The 16351-nt window shown below is 41.7% G+C and overlaps 1 protein-coding gene across 4 annotated transcripts in view; it reads right to left on the reverse strand.

Moving 5' to 3' along the window:
• Positions 1–2093: 2093 nt before the first annotated feature.
• Positions 2094–16351, reverse strand: part of kdm4b (lysine (K)-specific demethylase 4B) — a 57391-nt gene continuing 43133 nt past the window's right edge. For all 4 annotated transcript variants that reach the window (XM_078168858.1, XM_033621803.2, XM_033621804.2 and 1 more), the window contains exons 13-22: positions 14971–15131; positions 14502–14697; positions 12507–12583; positions 12158–12213; positions 11690–11798; positions 7110–7298; positions 6456–6632; positions 5792–5911; positions 4005–4097; positions 2094–2681 (exon numbers count right to left, since the gene is read on the reverse strand). In XM_078168858.1, the coding sequence (XP_078024984.1) occupies positions 2238–2681; positions 4005–4097; positions 5792–5911; positions 6456–6632; positions 7110–7298; positions 11690–11798; positions 12158–12213; positions 12507–12583; positions 14502–14697; positions 14971–15131 (1622 nt within the window). In that variant the 3' untranslated portion in view covers positions 2094–2237. The remainder of the gene's footprint in view (positions 2682–4004; positions 4098–5791; positions 5912–6455; positions 6633–7109; positions 7299–11689; positions 11799–12157; positions 12214–12506; positions 12584–14501; positions 14698–14970; positions 15132–16351) is intronic.

Below are 16351 nucleotides of genomic sequence, written 5' to 3' on the forward strand. Positions count from 1 at the left end.
CTATACTATGACTTTTTCACTATATTTTTCATGACATACTATACTATGACGTTTTGATGACATTTTTCATGCCATACTATACTATGACTTTTTCACTCTATTTTTCATGCCATACCATACTATGACTTTTTGATGACATTTTTCATGCCATACCATACTATGACTTTTTGATGACATTTTTCATGCCATACTATACTATGACTTTTTCACTACATTTTTCATGCCTTACCATACTATGCTATGACTTTTTGATGACATTTTTAATGTCATACTATACTATGACTTTTTCCACTACATTTTTAATGTCATATTATACCATGACTTTACTACATTTTTCATGCCATACTATACTATGACTTTTTCACTACATTTTTCATGACATCCTATACTATGACTTTTTCACTACATTTTTAATGTCATACTATACTATGTCTTTGTTAATGACATATGCTTTTTTATATTACTACATAGTGAAGAGACTTTTTCTTTACCCTTCCATCATTAGTTCAATCATTTTAACTATGAAACTACTTTTTGAATTTCTTGGCTACTGAACAGACACAACACAGAGGAGCTGGCGACTAGCAACCCACTTTAATCCCTATGAAATAAGATTTTTTTTGATGGATAGCATTTGGATACAGGAACACATTTGTGTCCCAACATTTCAGTTGTGGTGACAGAAAAAATGGAAAAGAAAGGTATATGCGGGACATTTACAAATTTGATTCACAATACACAAGGCCTGCGGTATGTACATGGTGACAGTGTTGAGAAACTCAGTTCATCAGTAGTTTAATGTCTCTGTAGCACCTCTGAAGCAAAAATTGCCATATCCGGAAAAAGAAAGATGTACAAGTACTAGTACAAACTGAGCAATACGCCTGTGAAAATCTGTCAAAAATAAAGTTATTGTTTTAGATCAGCCAAGTTTGTGAATTCAATTGAAAATGAACATAGAAAGGATACAGTAATAGAAAAAACAGACATTAATAATATACAATATTGACTTATACATACAATTTAAACCAAGAATGGTACAAAATATTTCAGATTTTAGGGTTCCTACATATACATAATTGACTTTTTCCAAATAGCAGACATTTTCCAGACTGTGACCTCATGATCTGGCCAATTCATGTGATAATAGGAGAATGGTGACAGTAAATAAATTTATCACTCATCATAGTGGACAAACTGTTGACAGGAGCAAATATGACAATATAAGCATTCAAGTGCCAATTATGACTGAGGAATATTTGCCTGGCTGTTCTGTACTCTCATAACTGTGTGAAGACTTGGATGGTAAAATGAAATTTATTTTCCACATGTAGGAACCCTGAGACAGTTTTGGGTGTGAAAAGTGGAGCTGCCAAATGACAGTTTGAATTATAATGACAATACATCTCATCAGTTAACTACCGTGACACATCTTCACAAAAATTCAATGCATCCTGCAGACAAATCTACTAGTGTTTGCATTCAACATGTTTCTTCTATTACAAATAATTCTTTCAATATATGACTACCACATTTAAATACTGAGTTCCCCCTACGATACATTTTTTTTAACCCCATTTGCCCCGTTCACCTCTTGCAGTTCAACAATAAAACACCTTACGGAAAATATCCTGTAGATGGATAATGTGACACTTCAGTTCCACCAAACAGTTTCAAAGCCACAAGTGGCTGGATTGAAAAATAGATATTTTGTTGCTGGTTATCTGAATTAGAAAAAAGGAAAAAAAAAAGAGGTGAAGTCCATCTGGGGCCTCAGTGCTGAGAGGCTGTCATAGTAATTAGCTTCCTGTACAAAAGATAATGGGAGTGTGCTGTTATTTAATTAATGCAACGAGGTATGGAGTTGATACCACCCAGAGATGTATTCATATTAAGATGGAGGAGGAAAGCACAGCAGCTGACCAAAAACAGAAAAACCCCAAAAGGTCTAAAAAACAACAAATAATAATAATGTTAAAAATAAAAAAGCCTTCCTTAGCTGCTGCTTCAGAGCAAGCCAAAGCACCACAGCAAATACATTAACTCAAAAATAGAAAAAGTAACATGCATTAAAAGAGTGCTTGTGTGTCTTTTCCTGCTCCGCAGTGAGCTCTCAGAGCTGGTGGAGGAAATGTTTTTGTCCATTAACACAGCACTCAGTAGAATCCACCTCCATTAGCTTACTTCCTATTGGCTCAGCCTCCATTGGCCAAGTAATAATATAGAGGAGTTGGTTTTTAATACAGGGCTGCGTTGGGGCTATTGTCCTGAGGGAAATGTGAATTGAGGAGGGTCTCCATGTAGGAAACGTCGACTGAAAAAGGGGTCTGTGGAGTAGGCGTGGGGTCCGAGGCCAGGGTTGACTCTGTTAGAGCATCAGTGAGGGCGACGCTCGTGTCCATCGGGCTCTCGGCCTCCATCTTAATACCACTGGTTGGGGCGGGGGCATCGTGTGGGGTCGTAGTGGACTGGGATAGGGGTTGTGAGGTCGGCAGTGTACTAATACTGTGATGTTCTGCTGCTGGTGCTGCTACCGGGGCTGTAGTTAGGGGGCAGGCGGCTGTGTCGGTTGTCTCCATGGGGGTTTCAGCAGGTGCGGCTGAGCCTGAGGGCAGACAGCGACGTTTGGCTGCTTGAGCTTCATCTGCTGAGGAAACCTCTTCCTGTGGGACAGGTATGGCCTGAAAACAGACAAGTACAGACTTAGGCAGAGTACACGAGGATCGTGAGGAGTTTCTAACTGTGTCTTGAAAATGCAATTCTTGTTTAATCTATTCATTTTGTATAGTACACTACACTGGTTACCTGTGGTGTTTAGAATTGATTTTAATTTTTTTTTGCTTGTATTCAGATCATTGAGTGGCCTTGCCCCATTGTACATGAATGACCTTCTTACCCCTACACTCCTGCTTGCACTCTCAGATCTGCAGACCAGATATTGTTATCGGTCCCTTGGGCAACACTTCAGAAGGAGGTAAGGGGTTCTGGACATTTCGGGTGAGCCGAAAAGCGAGCTCAAGGACACACTGGAGCCATCCATAACATAACCTCTTCCTTACTGTTTAAAGACGATGCTACTACTGACATTAGAGCGCTTAGCATCACTATTTATTCACCCACTGTGTGTGAACGGTGTATGTGTGTGTGTGAGTACTGAACTGAGAGCCTCGTACTGAACAGTTCACTGCGAATACATGTATTGTTAAACCCCTGGTGTCCATGGGAGGAGCAGTGCACTAGTTTACAAGTGGCAGTTACACAAGTAGTACATTACTTTCTGCTTGCAATCCCACAATGCAGTGCTCTAGATTTTATAGATGACAAAATTAAGGTTGTGTATCTCTACATCTGTCAGTGAAAATGCAAAAAAATGATTTTTAGTGTCCAAAATCTCAATTTACTGTTCACTATTAAGTGTCCATGATATATGTAGTAGTGAGTGACAAAGTGATTTCAGACACAGCCAAAATACTTAGGCTGGAAATAATAATATTTGGGCATCTAAATAATTTCCCAGTGTGTTTTTATCATTAATATTACTTTATTTAATAAGTGAAATGTGCTGTGTGCAGTGTCTTCACAATTGATTAGGATTTAAAAAGTCACCTCAGCCTACTTCTGAGACAAATATTCATGGAAAGCTTTGTTGGTATTTTAGTGTATCTGCACACTTTTCTTACCAGATACAACAGATATTTTTTAAAACTAACAACCTACACATTTTGGCCCACAAACAAGCCTTTATCCTCTGTGGGCTGCAAAGCGTTGGCTGTTTGCTTGAATAAATAGTTGCTTTATCTGCAACTACTTTCGTGTCCTTTTATTGAACAATACAAGCTACTGTTGGGGCTGCCCTTTCTTATCATTTGATTCTGCAAATAATTCTAAAATCTAATGTGTCATCCGATCCAAATATCTGCCCAACTGAAGTGTCTTCCTCTTAATAAAAATAAGACAGAGCGCCCTGTGTGTGGTGTGTGAGCACAGTAGAGAGCAATACTCACCAGTCTGGCTCGGACTCTCTTGGGCAGTTCCAGGTCCAGCTGATGGATCTCTGAGTGTTTTAGTATCAGCTGACTCTGATCCAGAAACTCAACCTGGAGGAAGATATGATGAAACACTGAGAAACAAACATTTCCAACTGGTTTTTCTCCAGTGAGTAAAGAGCACAGTTGGACACACGTGCAAGAGAGTAAAAACATACTGTCTCAATAAACTCAACCAATAACAATTACTAAATGCTTCATCAGCAGGAAACTATTGTTCACATCGCAGAGGAAGACATCCGTGGGTAGTGAAGAAAAGAGTAGCCGGGTGGCTTAGTGAGCAAAAGTACAACTTTCTACCCAGAAAGTTACAGATGGGATCTCAACCATAAAAAAAGGTTCCATCAACAACCACCAAAATGTCCTTGACCGTCGCATTGAACCCTGAAGCTGATCACCGACTGGACGAGAGCATCTCATCAACGTTAAGGGGAAAAAAAAAAAAGACAAGGTCAGGGTTGTAGCTCTGACACGGTGACCGGCTAGAGGCTTGTTTTTAATTCGTTACAACAGCTCTCCTCGTCTCTAACAGGACTCTCAGTGCTGCAGCCAGCGGGCTACACGGGGACATGAGGAGAGCGGGGGAAGATGTGACACTGATTTACTTTCTGAAGAGGAACTCATTGGAAAAATAGACACAAGAAGTAAGTGTGTGGTGCATAACAGATATGCCATCTGGGGAAGCAAGATTGAGAAACCGAATAAATGTGTCCTTGTAAGCTCACCTGTATACTTAATGGAAAAAAAAAACTCTAGAAAACTGGTGCAATATTTTACACATTTAAATACTTAACTGATGTTTCTACACACAGAGACTGCATGAGCCAGACAGGGTTCAGCAGCTGATGTTTGGGATATGACGCAGCCTCCATAAAGACTACCCCTGCTCTGTGTGTGTGTGCACGTGTCAGTAAAAACACTTCCAGACGTGCACACAAAACCAGGGTCACGCATACAGGATAAACAACCTCACTTCAGCTCATCTGCTAATGCATTCCTGCATCTATGTATGTAAGTGACTTTCAAGATGGCCTCCCCAGACGCCAGTCCCAGAATCATCTTTTTCAATTCTGCGCTTTCCACTTTGTAAACACTCTGCATATTTGCTCCATAAATTCCCCACCATGCACCAGTGATGTTAAATCCCTCCACTTTATGTTTTAATGCCACACTGTATCAAAATGCTCAGCTATAATCTACAAGGGGAGCCAAGTTTTTCACACATTGATAAATACCAGATTGGGGAAACCAAACCAGAGGGTGGCAGAGGAGCTATTCAGAGCAGCCTGTTACCAAAAGTTCACAGGTTCAATCACTTCAGGTCGCTCTGCAGAAGAGCATCAGATAAAGTATGTACTTGATGCCACTGCTCACAGGGTACTCGCCTAATAGGTTTTTCTGTACCCCGTCTTAGTAGAAAGGTATTTAGAGATGATTTTTAAAGTGGAAAGTTAATACATTTACCCACTCTGCAGCTGGGAACTGGAAACACTGCTTTAAGACCTTTGAACAACAGCTTTTCAGGAATGTGATTGTTTTCTATTCCTTTACATTTGCCTATTAATTATGTGATTCACAAATCTATACTGAGATTTTTTCCAATGAAGTGGTGATTTTCCAGCCACAGATCTGATTTTCTAGTTCTAGTTCTGATCTTGTTGACTGTGGAGTTTTGACCACACATTTTAAGCAGGTTTGACTGTAAGTGAGTGACACTAATATCTAGCAGTTGTGTTTTTCCTCACCTGGTAGAACTTGTGGGTGTGCTGTCTGACAAACGAAGCGTTGACGACCTGTCCCTCGGGCGTACTGACCACAATCAACTCCCCCACCTCAGGAGGACCGGTATGCAGGCAGTCATGACTCTGAATGCGGAGGAGGGAGGAAGAGAAACAGGATGTAGACAAAGAGGAAGAAGATGGAGAATAACAGAGTATGTGAAGGAGACGGAGAGGAGAATGGCAGAAAATGACAATTGAGAGATCTACGTGCGTCATTTTACGAAACACTTGTCTTTGAAAACGCTGATGAACCCCTGATTTACAAAGAGTATTAGAAGAGCTTGTCCTGAGGCAGCACACAGACAGATTCAACATGCAGAATAAAGAACTTTGAGTAAAAAAGATGTGATGGCAGGCTTTTCCCAGTTGTTCAATTAAGTTGGAAGACCTTTCACCTTTACACGATTGGAACTGCTTTTAAGTTTTGTTATTTTACAATATTAGACTCCTCGGAACAGTTCTTGCATATTATTTTTCAGTTCAACTTAATCCTCTGAGGATTTAATTATTACAGTTATGTAAAAAATTATGTCACAGTTGCTAGGATATTTCCCTGTGGCTTTAACTTTGTTCGAGGTATCTCTATAAATTGTACACAGGTGGGTATCTGAGCTGTAAAAGCACTCACAAGTATGTTTTCTGGGTGCAGGTTGTCACAGTATGAGCCGTCATCAAAGTTGACTTCGTAGAACGTCTGCGTTGCCATGCCAATGATGGTGCAGTGGTAGTACCAGCCGTCACTGTTGCGACCAATCACCCTCTGGCCCAGAATCAGAGGCTGCGGGCCTTTGGGGGCTGTCCGAGGCTGGAGGGAGACAAAACAGATAATTTGAGGTTAAGACAGGATCAAACCTCACAACACTTTGTGTGTGCTCATCCAGCAAATATTGCAATCAGCAGTCGTACAGAAAGTCGTCTGTCTTGAGAGAAAAACTAAAAGGTTAACTTTTCATTCATTGGAAGTCAGTGTGGAAAACCCAAATGACTAAAACCTGAATAAGAAGAGAGACAAGCTTGCATTAACATGAAACAAGAGTGATCCTAATAGGATTTTAGTCGTAAAGCAATACATGTTCATGTGGGGAGGGGCACTGAAATACATTAAAATCATGCTCTTTATGTACTTGTGTGGTTCCTGAGTAATTGTTTTCTATGGTCAGATGCCTGTTATCCATCTTTACTATCACAAAGTTCAAGAATGGTGTATCGAGTCAAACCAGTCACTCTCTACTTTACTTTTTGTTATGTTAGCTGATTATTTCAGCTGACTCTTTGCACTTACCTTCTGAGGTACCCTTTTATGCTTGTGGCAGGTGACGGACACCACGTAGGGCCAGTCTGCAGGCGTCATGGCTACTCCGGCGATTTGGGCGCAGGTGACGTGAAAGGAGGTGGCACAGTTCTCGTATGAGCACTGGATGCAGGCGCCGCGGTTCTGATTGGCAGTCTTGCCATGGCAGAACACACACTTCTACAATAAAAACAGAAACCAAATACTTGAGTTCAGTCAGGAACACTTTAGTCAAAGAAAACTTTATCTCCATTTGCAGTTTAATATTTGGCAGTATGGCTCTGTTCTGGGGCCTCTCTGCCTTTCCTTGGGCCTACGCAGAAAGTCTCTTCTACACGCCTACATGGAAAGCATAAGGTCGAGAGAGCAAACCTCTCTGCCCTTCCATGTGCCTACATGGAAGGCCTAAGGCAGTGAGAGTAGCAGCAAGGACTCCCAGGAACAGAACAGAGCAGCATCAATGACAAATAGAAATTACACTAAATCAGACACAGCATGAAAAGCAGGAGCTGGGGTGGAGGCGGGTTGCAAAGTGGCTTATAGAGGAAGCAGCAACAGTAGGCAGGCCAGAGCAGTTTAAATAGGGCGCCCTGAATCAGATTCGTCCATTGGTTGCAAAGAAAGAATCATGTGATCTATCAGTTGACTCCCTCCAATCAAACAGCTGCTCCGTCAGTTTGCTGGGCTGTTTGATGTCAACTGATGTAGCTGGGATGTGAGCTGAGCTTGACATTGTGTCCTGCCTGAACTAACGCTATGCTCAATTTCGTGATCCAGGTTGGAGACTAATTCTTCACTTATTTTTACAAGTGCAGTCTTTCATAGACATTTAAGGATCACAGGAGTGTTATACTGGTGTTACTGTTCACACTGTTGCACATTATAAGCAACGACCGGTTTCTTTTAATGACTGAATGTAAACGTTTAGCCTGTGCCAAAGGAAAAACACAAAGGTACTGGTAAATGGGTTAACACTGGTGTTCACAATTACAGATCCTCCTCCAAAGCACATATTTCAGTCTTGTGTTTGGGTGAATTTGCTGCTGCTAAGGTGGAGATCATGTTGGGGCTTTCATGACAAGAATAACAAGTCCTACTGAGGCTGTTCTAATATTCATAAGAACCACGAGAAGCTTAAAAAAGTTAAAGTGATGATGAATTGTCAGAAGTCTGCACACAATCAGCATCAAATTGACAATGAATATTCTTTATAAAGAAAGTTAGTACCTGACCTCCGTATAATTTATCCACAAAAACCATTTCAATCTTTCACTCCAGCAAGTACTCAAATTGCAGGAATTGTGGGGCATCTCGTGAAACAGTGACGGCGGAGGAATCAACTGCGTAACCATTTTCTCCTCTCTTACATCTTTGATTCTGTCTGGTACTCTAATAGGTTTCTACTCATTAAAAATATAATGGATGTTTTCAGCGTAGTGCAAGGCATTCTTGTGCAGTCATCAGTGTCAATAGCATGGTGAGATTCTCTTCCAGCCTCCACAGAAAAATGTCATCACTTTCTTTAAGAACAACTTGTTAATAACAGCTGCCTGAACCGTCACTATGACATTCAAAACATTTTTTTTCTTTTTTTTTTCCACTGCATCCTTTTTTGGTGTCTTGCATCACTGGCTCAACTCCTACTCTTGCAAAATCATACAAGGAATTTGCTATCCCCCCCTTGAAGCACTTTCCTTTTCAAATCCCTTCATTCCATCCCCACATCCTGAGTGTGAAATTACCACCAGCCAACCAAATCTTCGCCTTTGGCCGGGAACCTGGTCTACTTTCCACTGAGACACTTTGACATGTGCCACCCTGCACACGCAACCCCACAACATTCATTCTTCATTTTCAATTTAATTCAAAGCCTTCAACCCTCCATGTTTACCCCCCTTTGTCTCTGCTTTCTTTCTCCATCCTGTACTTGTTCCTCAATTTGGCTGTAACAGAGAGAACAAGGGACAGGGAAAGAGAAGGGCAGCATGTGAAGAAACCAGCTTGTCAAACTGAGTTATCGTCTCAATACACCATGGTGGGTGTGTTTCAGAAATATTATCTCCTTTCAAAATCCTAATGAAAACAATTATCTATAAAGAAATCACCTGCCAGGAAATAAAATGGGTAGAAGGAAAGTGGAATTATGCTGTATATGTTTAACTCATTACAACATACTTTGGTCGAACACACAGACTCGACCTTTCACTCCGACCAGCTTTAACAGATGCCTCAGCTGCCTCATCTTATGTGACTGGAATCTCTCTGTGTACTTGTTTTATTGTGATTATCTATCATTGCCACTCTGTGTCTCAACACTCCCTCTCTTTCTCTCTTATCCTTCCTTCTCCGTCCTCCTCCTTTTGACAAATCACACAGCGTGCAGCTGTAGCACAGTGCATGGCCAATCAATAAAAAATAAAAATTCTTTATTAAAGTGTCAATACTTCATTTTTGTAGTGGTGTAGGAAAAACAGCTCTTAACGGGGGCTGTGCTGTGTGATACTTCACAGGCTGGTATGGTTTTATAGTTTTCACCGGCTGGGATAGTTTTCCACTCCTGAAAACACAGGCAGGCAATGACATGACACCAAGAGCAGCATGGGAAAGTCTAGCTGTGAGACACATTAGCTGTATGTCCCTTATCCTCTTATGGGTTGCAGGGAGGCTGAAGCCTATCCCAGGTGGCACTGGGCAAGAGGTGGAATACACCGTGGACAGGTCACCAGACTATCACAGGGCTGACACATAGAGACAGACAACCATTCACGCTCACAATTATACCTACGAGCAATTTAAAGTCACCAATTAACCTGCATGTCTTTGGACTGTGGGAGGAAGCTGGAGTACCCAAAGACAAACAAACTCCACATAGAAGGACCACAGCTGACCAGCAGTTTCGAACCTTGAACCCTCTTGCTGTGAGGGCACAGCAAACCAACGACGACCTCATTTATTGTCACCTTTTTTCATACATTTCCATCAGTAGAATTTTAAAATGTCTGATTTTGGCCCTGCCCCCTGGTAGCATCAATACAAAAAACCAAACTCCATAATTAGAGCAATAGCTATTATGACAACTGATAAAATCATTGTCAGTGTGTTGGCTTGTGTGTTGCTGTATGTGACAGGAGAATGGACCTGGAATGGTGGGTGGAAAACAGTTTTAAAGATTGTATGATGATTTATTTAAGCGGCTTGCTTTTCCAAGCTTGAGGCTGTTTTCTTGCAAGAACAGAAATCGCAGTGCCTCCAGGCGCAAGATGCAACACTACCTTTGGAGAAGGTACATTTTTGAGGAATGCACAGTGTTACTGTGGCTGAGGAATTCTGAAACAACTGAGACAAAAGCAGCCGGTGTGAAGTCTCTCTGTCCCTGAAAACTAAATGTTCAAAGATGGAGGGAAAACACAGATTGCTGAACACGGTGCAATATTAACTGGTTTCCAAGGGTGCGTATTCACATTTGATCAGGCCAGTCATCCGAATCATTAGACAGCAGAGCTTCTTCTCATGGCCTTTTAAGAAGAGACGGGAGGAAACCTGCTTTGACAGCACTCGGATGCAAATGTCACCCAGATTGTCTTTGATAGATTATTCAGAGAGAAGGGAGGGGTGACATTATTTGTAGATTTGTGATAATGCACCAGCGAGCACTGCCGGTGCCTGTGAAGTGGGATCATGTGAATGGTGAAAGAGCAGAGACTGGGAGGGAGGGGTGCAGAAAAAGAAGAAAGGGAGGGGACGGGTTGTGTTCAAAGGCGCGGCAGCAATGGGGAAATTGCCTCCTGCCCACGGGATCGATGCAGTTCATTTGGCGCAGTGAGAAATGACAGCTGATTATTCAGCCATTCCCCTCAGCACATATGTTTTACCCCATGTTCTCCACGGCTCCCAAAAACACAATCTATCCATCAACCGTGGGAGGGAGGGAGGGTAACGGAGAGAGTGACAGATACAGAGGCAGTGAGCAGAAAAGACAGGAATTCGCTTAAATGCGGGAAAAGACCGTATGAGTGAGAGAAAGAGAGAATTCCATAAAGCTGAGACAAGACAAAAGAAATGAAACGTCTGCAGTGAGTAAGTCAGTGTGGTAGAAATTTCTTAGGCATGAAGGATGACTGCATTGTATGCGTGATTTGTGCAATGTTTCTACAGTCTGATATTTTGAGAGGCCAAAGAGTCGTTCTCACTTAGTATGCTTTATGTGGGGAGGCTCTGGGTATCTGGAGGTTGAGAAAAGATGAAGACCTTGATGATGTTATTGATTTATGTGGTCAATAGTCTGGACGAAGAGTTACACAACATTGTTTTGCCTCCTCCCTGGTCGCACGATTATACTTGATTCTGTATGATGTATAAAGCTGGGCGAATGTGATGGTACTTAAGTTTTTGGGAGGCCTGTGTCCATGCATATAAGCATGATATCAGATTTGTGTTGTATTAAACTTATATTAATCAAGTAAAGACAACTGCTGCTCACCTAGGAGGAAGATTGTGACTGGAATTAAATGCTGTCACATCACACCACACAATGAGAGAGACTAATATACTTTGTCGTTGTCTGAACTTACCAGATTCTTGCGTGTATCTGGAACGGCAGTGACGTCCACTGGCTCCCTCTCCATGGCGTTGACGAAGCGGGCTTCGGCCACAGCGATGGCACAGATGACGTGGACCCACCTTTACAGAGAGAAAGAGAGACCATAAAAACTTCAGGCTTTTGAAGATCCCACAGAAGCTGCACTGCTAGAAATACAAGGTGGAGAACTTCACTGAATGTGGTGGTCAAATATTGCTTGATTTACAAAGTCTGTTCCAAAAACAGACTGCAGAGGTAGATTTGTTAGAAAATTTGTGGATATCATATTTTACAATCATGTGCTACGTATGGAATATTTTAAGGATAACTCGAACTATATCAGAGACATCTTCTGGAAATGGAAAGCCATTGAAATTTAAATAATATTTTTGTTATTGTGTGTGTTTTTGCACATGCAAAAAAAAACTGCAACAAGAATACCAAAGCTTATGCAGCTAACCTGTTGTCTGTGGTGATCTTCAAAGCTCCTCCCCGCAAGTTACAGAGACAACACTCCTGAAAAACAATGCAAATGAGCACAAGACAGAAGACACGGTCACATAGATCTTCTGTGCTCTCAGATCGCGGCCAATTCAGTCTTTTCCTGAACAATACCTTGGTTTGTCTTTTGTCATAGGCGCTGGTGAACATGATCAACTAATCTTTATGACAGCAGATTTTAACTCCGAGAAACCTATATCTTCAGATTCTTGTCCATTTCTGATACTAATACTCCTGAAGAAGATCAAACTGTTCTTTTAGACGTGTGTCATTGTTTTTTTTTTGCATAAATTATTGCTGCTACTCACCACTATCCAGGCTCCTGCTGCACACCTGGAGCACATCCAGGAATCCCTCACAGCGTCTGGCTTTATACCGTAACAACCTATAAGAGAGGAGAGATTTATGGCTTCACATATCTTTCCTATAACATTTAGCATTTAATGTTTCCAAAGCACCTTTTAGATGAAGTGCATTTATTTTAGGTAAGACTGGGCTCCATGGCAACTGGAGTCAAGCTCTAGCATTAACTCAATATCTAGTGAGTGCTTCTAAATTTTTATAATTGCTACGCGCTTGACACCAAACCTGCTCGTTAACCGTTTTCTATGTAACTCCTCGTCACCATCTCCAATTTGAGCTTCTGGACCAAAAGGCTTGTACGTTCATGTCACACCTAGACAGGTCTGAATGATTTTTAGTTGAATGTCCACTTCAAAACAATGAAGAGCAAAGAAATAGAGCGCAGAGCTGGGGGTTTCTGACAGGAGTTCTTTCTGCTTCATGTCCTCTTATCAATAGCAGCGCTGCTTCCCCAGCTGAGTTCAGCTTATCCCTGGATGACTAATGAACTGGCCTTTTTGAAGGTGCACTCCAGCTTTAGGGATAATAAGAACCCAGGAGAGCTGGTGTGTGTGTGTGTGTGTGTGTGTGTGTGTGTGTGTGTGTGTGTTACTGACTGAGTACATGTCCATGCTGTAATTTATCCGACTGTATGTGCTGCCTGACACAACACATCCACATGTGCCGACATTTAAAAAAGCATTGCTCTAATATTATATATATGATATATAACTATTTTTTAACATTTGCCACTAAATTAATAGATATATATTTTTAAAACATGTCTATTTGTTTTTTGTTTAGTCTAGATAACGGACGCTAACACTTGACAACTGGAAGTAGAACCAACTCGCACAGAGCTCATTCACTCATACACAGAGTTAACAAGCTGCCCATCCTCTCCCACTTTGCTTTGACAGAAACCATATTCCCTTAAAAGTCGACTTCCTCTGTGAAAAATTGTTAAGTGTGGAAAGCAGAGTAAATAAGAGCTGGGGACGTTCATGGTGTGCTGCCTTCAGAGAGGCCTTTGCGTTGCATGAGCAGCCTCTTAGCTAGTTTAACCCGAGTCAAGGAGAGTTAAACTAGGAAGCCTCGCTGAGCGTGGCAACAGGAGGATTGACCAGTTCTGTGCTTCCTATTTTTCCAACACTATTCTCAGGGGTCTGGGGATAAAAGAAAGTGAAGAGGAGTAGCAAAACGCCCAGTAGATTCTGTTGGTACAGCTTGTCAGTCCATGTATGGGCTTGTAGCTGGCTGAGACCAAGAGTGCTATAAATCAAACATTGCAGTGTGCCCACAGCTGAGAGTCTCCCAGTTGAACTGAATCAAACAGAACTTTTCCACAACAATAAACAGAAAGGAAATATCAATTCCTCTTTTTTTAAATCCACTTCATATTGTTCATATTGTTAAGCAAAAGACATTAGATACACTGCCTGCTTATGTATGTGCATCTTGCAATGTTAACTACATAGTTAAGCCTTACAATTGTTTGTTTTTATTGTATGTTTGCAGCTGCAGCCTGCCCTTAATAGCTTAGATTTAAAAAAATAATTTAATTATAATTATATAAAAAAAATAACATAAATAAAATGTCAAGACCAACTTCTGACATCCTTTAAAACCTTGGTAAACCTGAGGCTGCTCTCAGTGACTGTACTCGCACTTCCTGGAGCTGCTCCAGTGTAAAAGCTGTAATCAAATTCTCTTTGCTGGAAAGCTTCCTGCAGCTGCAAGAGTGTTGACTTTTCATTAAGAGCGTATCTGTTGTGCTCAGATTTTTTTTTTTCATCTGAAAAAAATTTTGATTTGCAGGGAAAAGCCCTTTTAACTGGTACAGCTGTCCCCAGGAGTTATTACTCCACTGCAAACCAGGCTGAACAAACTACATTTGGTTCCAGTGTTCCTCAAACACAGCCAGCATCCTTTTCTTACAGGAGTAAAGGTTTTATACTTACTGGCATGAACCTGCATGTGGCAAGATGAACAGCAGAGCAGAGGACTGGTTCCGTCCTCTCCGATGTGATAGTTGGTGGGCGGAGGCTCGGTGTTGCCTGCACCAATGCTGAAACACATCTCTGGGACCAGGGGACGAGTCAGACGGGGAAGGGAGGCGCGCTGGTTGTCCTTTGCAAGAATAACATCTTTGTGTGCCTGGAGAGGCCAGAGGAGAGAAGATGGCACAGTTAGTGGGTCGTATCTATGGCTGGGATGAAGTGAGGATCAAAATTTCTTTGCTTTTATGGTTCACAATTGTTGTAATTTGTAGCTGTGAGAGTTACCTATACTGTCACAGTCCTCCCACTACTACAGCTACATCTAAACTACTGCTACTGCTACTGAACTACTGATTTTTGGAGCAGCTACGACTATCACTGCCTTTACTCCTTCACTGACACGTGTGCCTCTGCTGCAGTGTGTCTGTACCTTTGTATAGGGACAGAAGAGTGAACAGATCGCGCAGTGTGGTTGGAGTGCTGCCACTGCAGCATTAAAGGCCTTCTCTGCCAGGAAGTTGGGGGAGTGATTCTGCCACAGGTGCTCCTGCTTCTTCATGTCGCTGTCCAGCGGCATGGGGGATGACAGCTCTGTGGGTTAAAAATAAAATGCATTAAAGGTGTGCTGCTCCACAAGTAGACATCTACAACCAGAAGTAAGTTGCACACACTGAAGAGATGTTGGAAGATTCATTATTGGTGATGATTTTATTTTTGTCTGGAATGCATGTGAAGCATTTTTGGAAAAGCACAAGGATGTTTTTTAAGAAGGGAGCCCTTGCCAAGAGACACAAATAGCACTTTCTGTTCCAGACAATAACAACACCACTACTGATATAATTGGCTGATGAACACAGATAGCACAGGCATCAACAACTCGCTGTTGTGGGCCTGGAATCAATTTCACAGTGAAGCCCCTGAAGCTACTGATCCAGACCGTTTGTTAAACCTGGACAGAAGGCAGGAAGAACTCTTCACAAGCTCGCCATTTAACTCTCTCTTTTCTTCCTCGACCAGCTCTCTCTTTCTCCTTGTTTCCCATCCACCCTTCTGAAGGACAAGCCCCGAGTCAGGTGCCCTGCTGCCGACTTAAAGTGACTTTGAAAGCAGGTAATTGGAAGTCATGATCCCTGGATCAATAAGTGTCAGTCAGAAAATGAAAAGAAAAAAGACAGGAAGGGAGGGGAGGGAAAAGAGGCCTCGCAGTCTTGATTTCATTATCCCCACAGGGAGCTTTAGTCCTGTTTGTTTTTCTTTCCCCGGATCGATAATCAAAACAAAAATGGTGTCTTCTTCATTTTAAGTAGCGTGATGGAGAGTACAATGAGTGGGATGAATAATGAGGGGGACAGAGGGAAAAAGAAGGATGGCGATAACAGTGCTGGGGCAAAAAAAAAATCACCCTGGCATTTTGGCCCAGACGAAAAAACAACAAAAAGAGGACTGTCGTGTCGGCCCAAAAGCCTCCTCAGCCCACAGAGAAAGTGCCCGGTATGTCAGATGGCCAGTTCAGCCCTGGGCGAGAGTTGAATAATGGTCAGTTCAGGGGTCAACTGACAAAGGTTTCTTGCAAGTCATGTTTTTGGTAAATCTGCATGAATAATCTCCATCTTTAAATGTACCTGTTTTCATGGCAACTATTATTCTGCTACAATTCACTTGTTCTACCATACTTTTATTCATCTCAAGGAGAAATCAAACAGCACCTCACGGTGTATTTCTCAACTGACTTCCAGAGTTAAAATTCTTTTAAGTGGTTTTGCAACTCATTAAAGAAGCGTGACACCCATTTAACAGAAGACTTCTACAAA

This window comes from Epinephelus lanceolatus, chromosome 6 (genome assembly GCF_041903045.1).
Source record: "Epinephelus lanceolatus isolate andai-2023 chromosome 6, ASM4190304v1, whole genome shotgun sequence".
NCBI lineage: Eukaryota > Metazoa > Chordata > Actinopteri > Perciformes > Serranidae > Epinephelus > Epinephelus lanceolatus.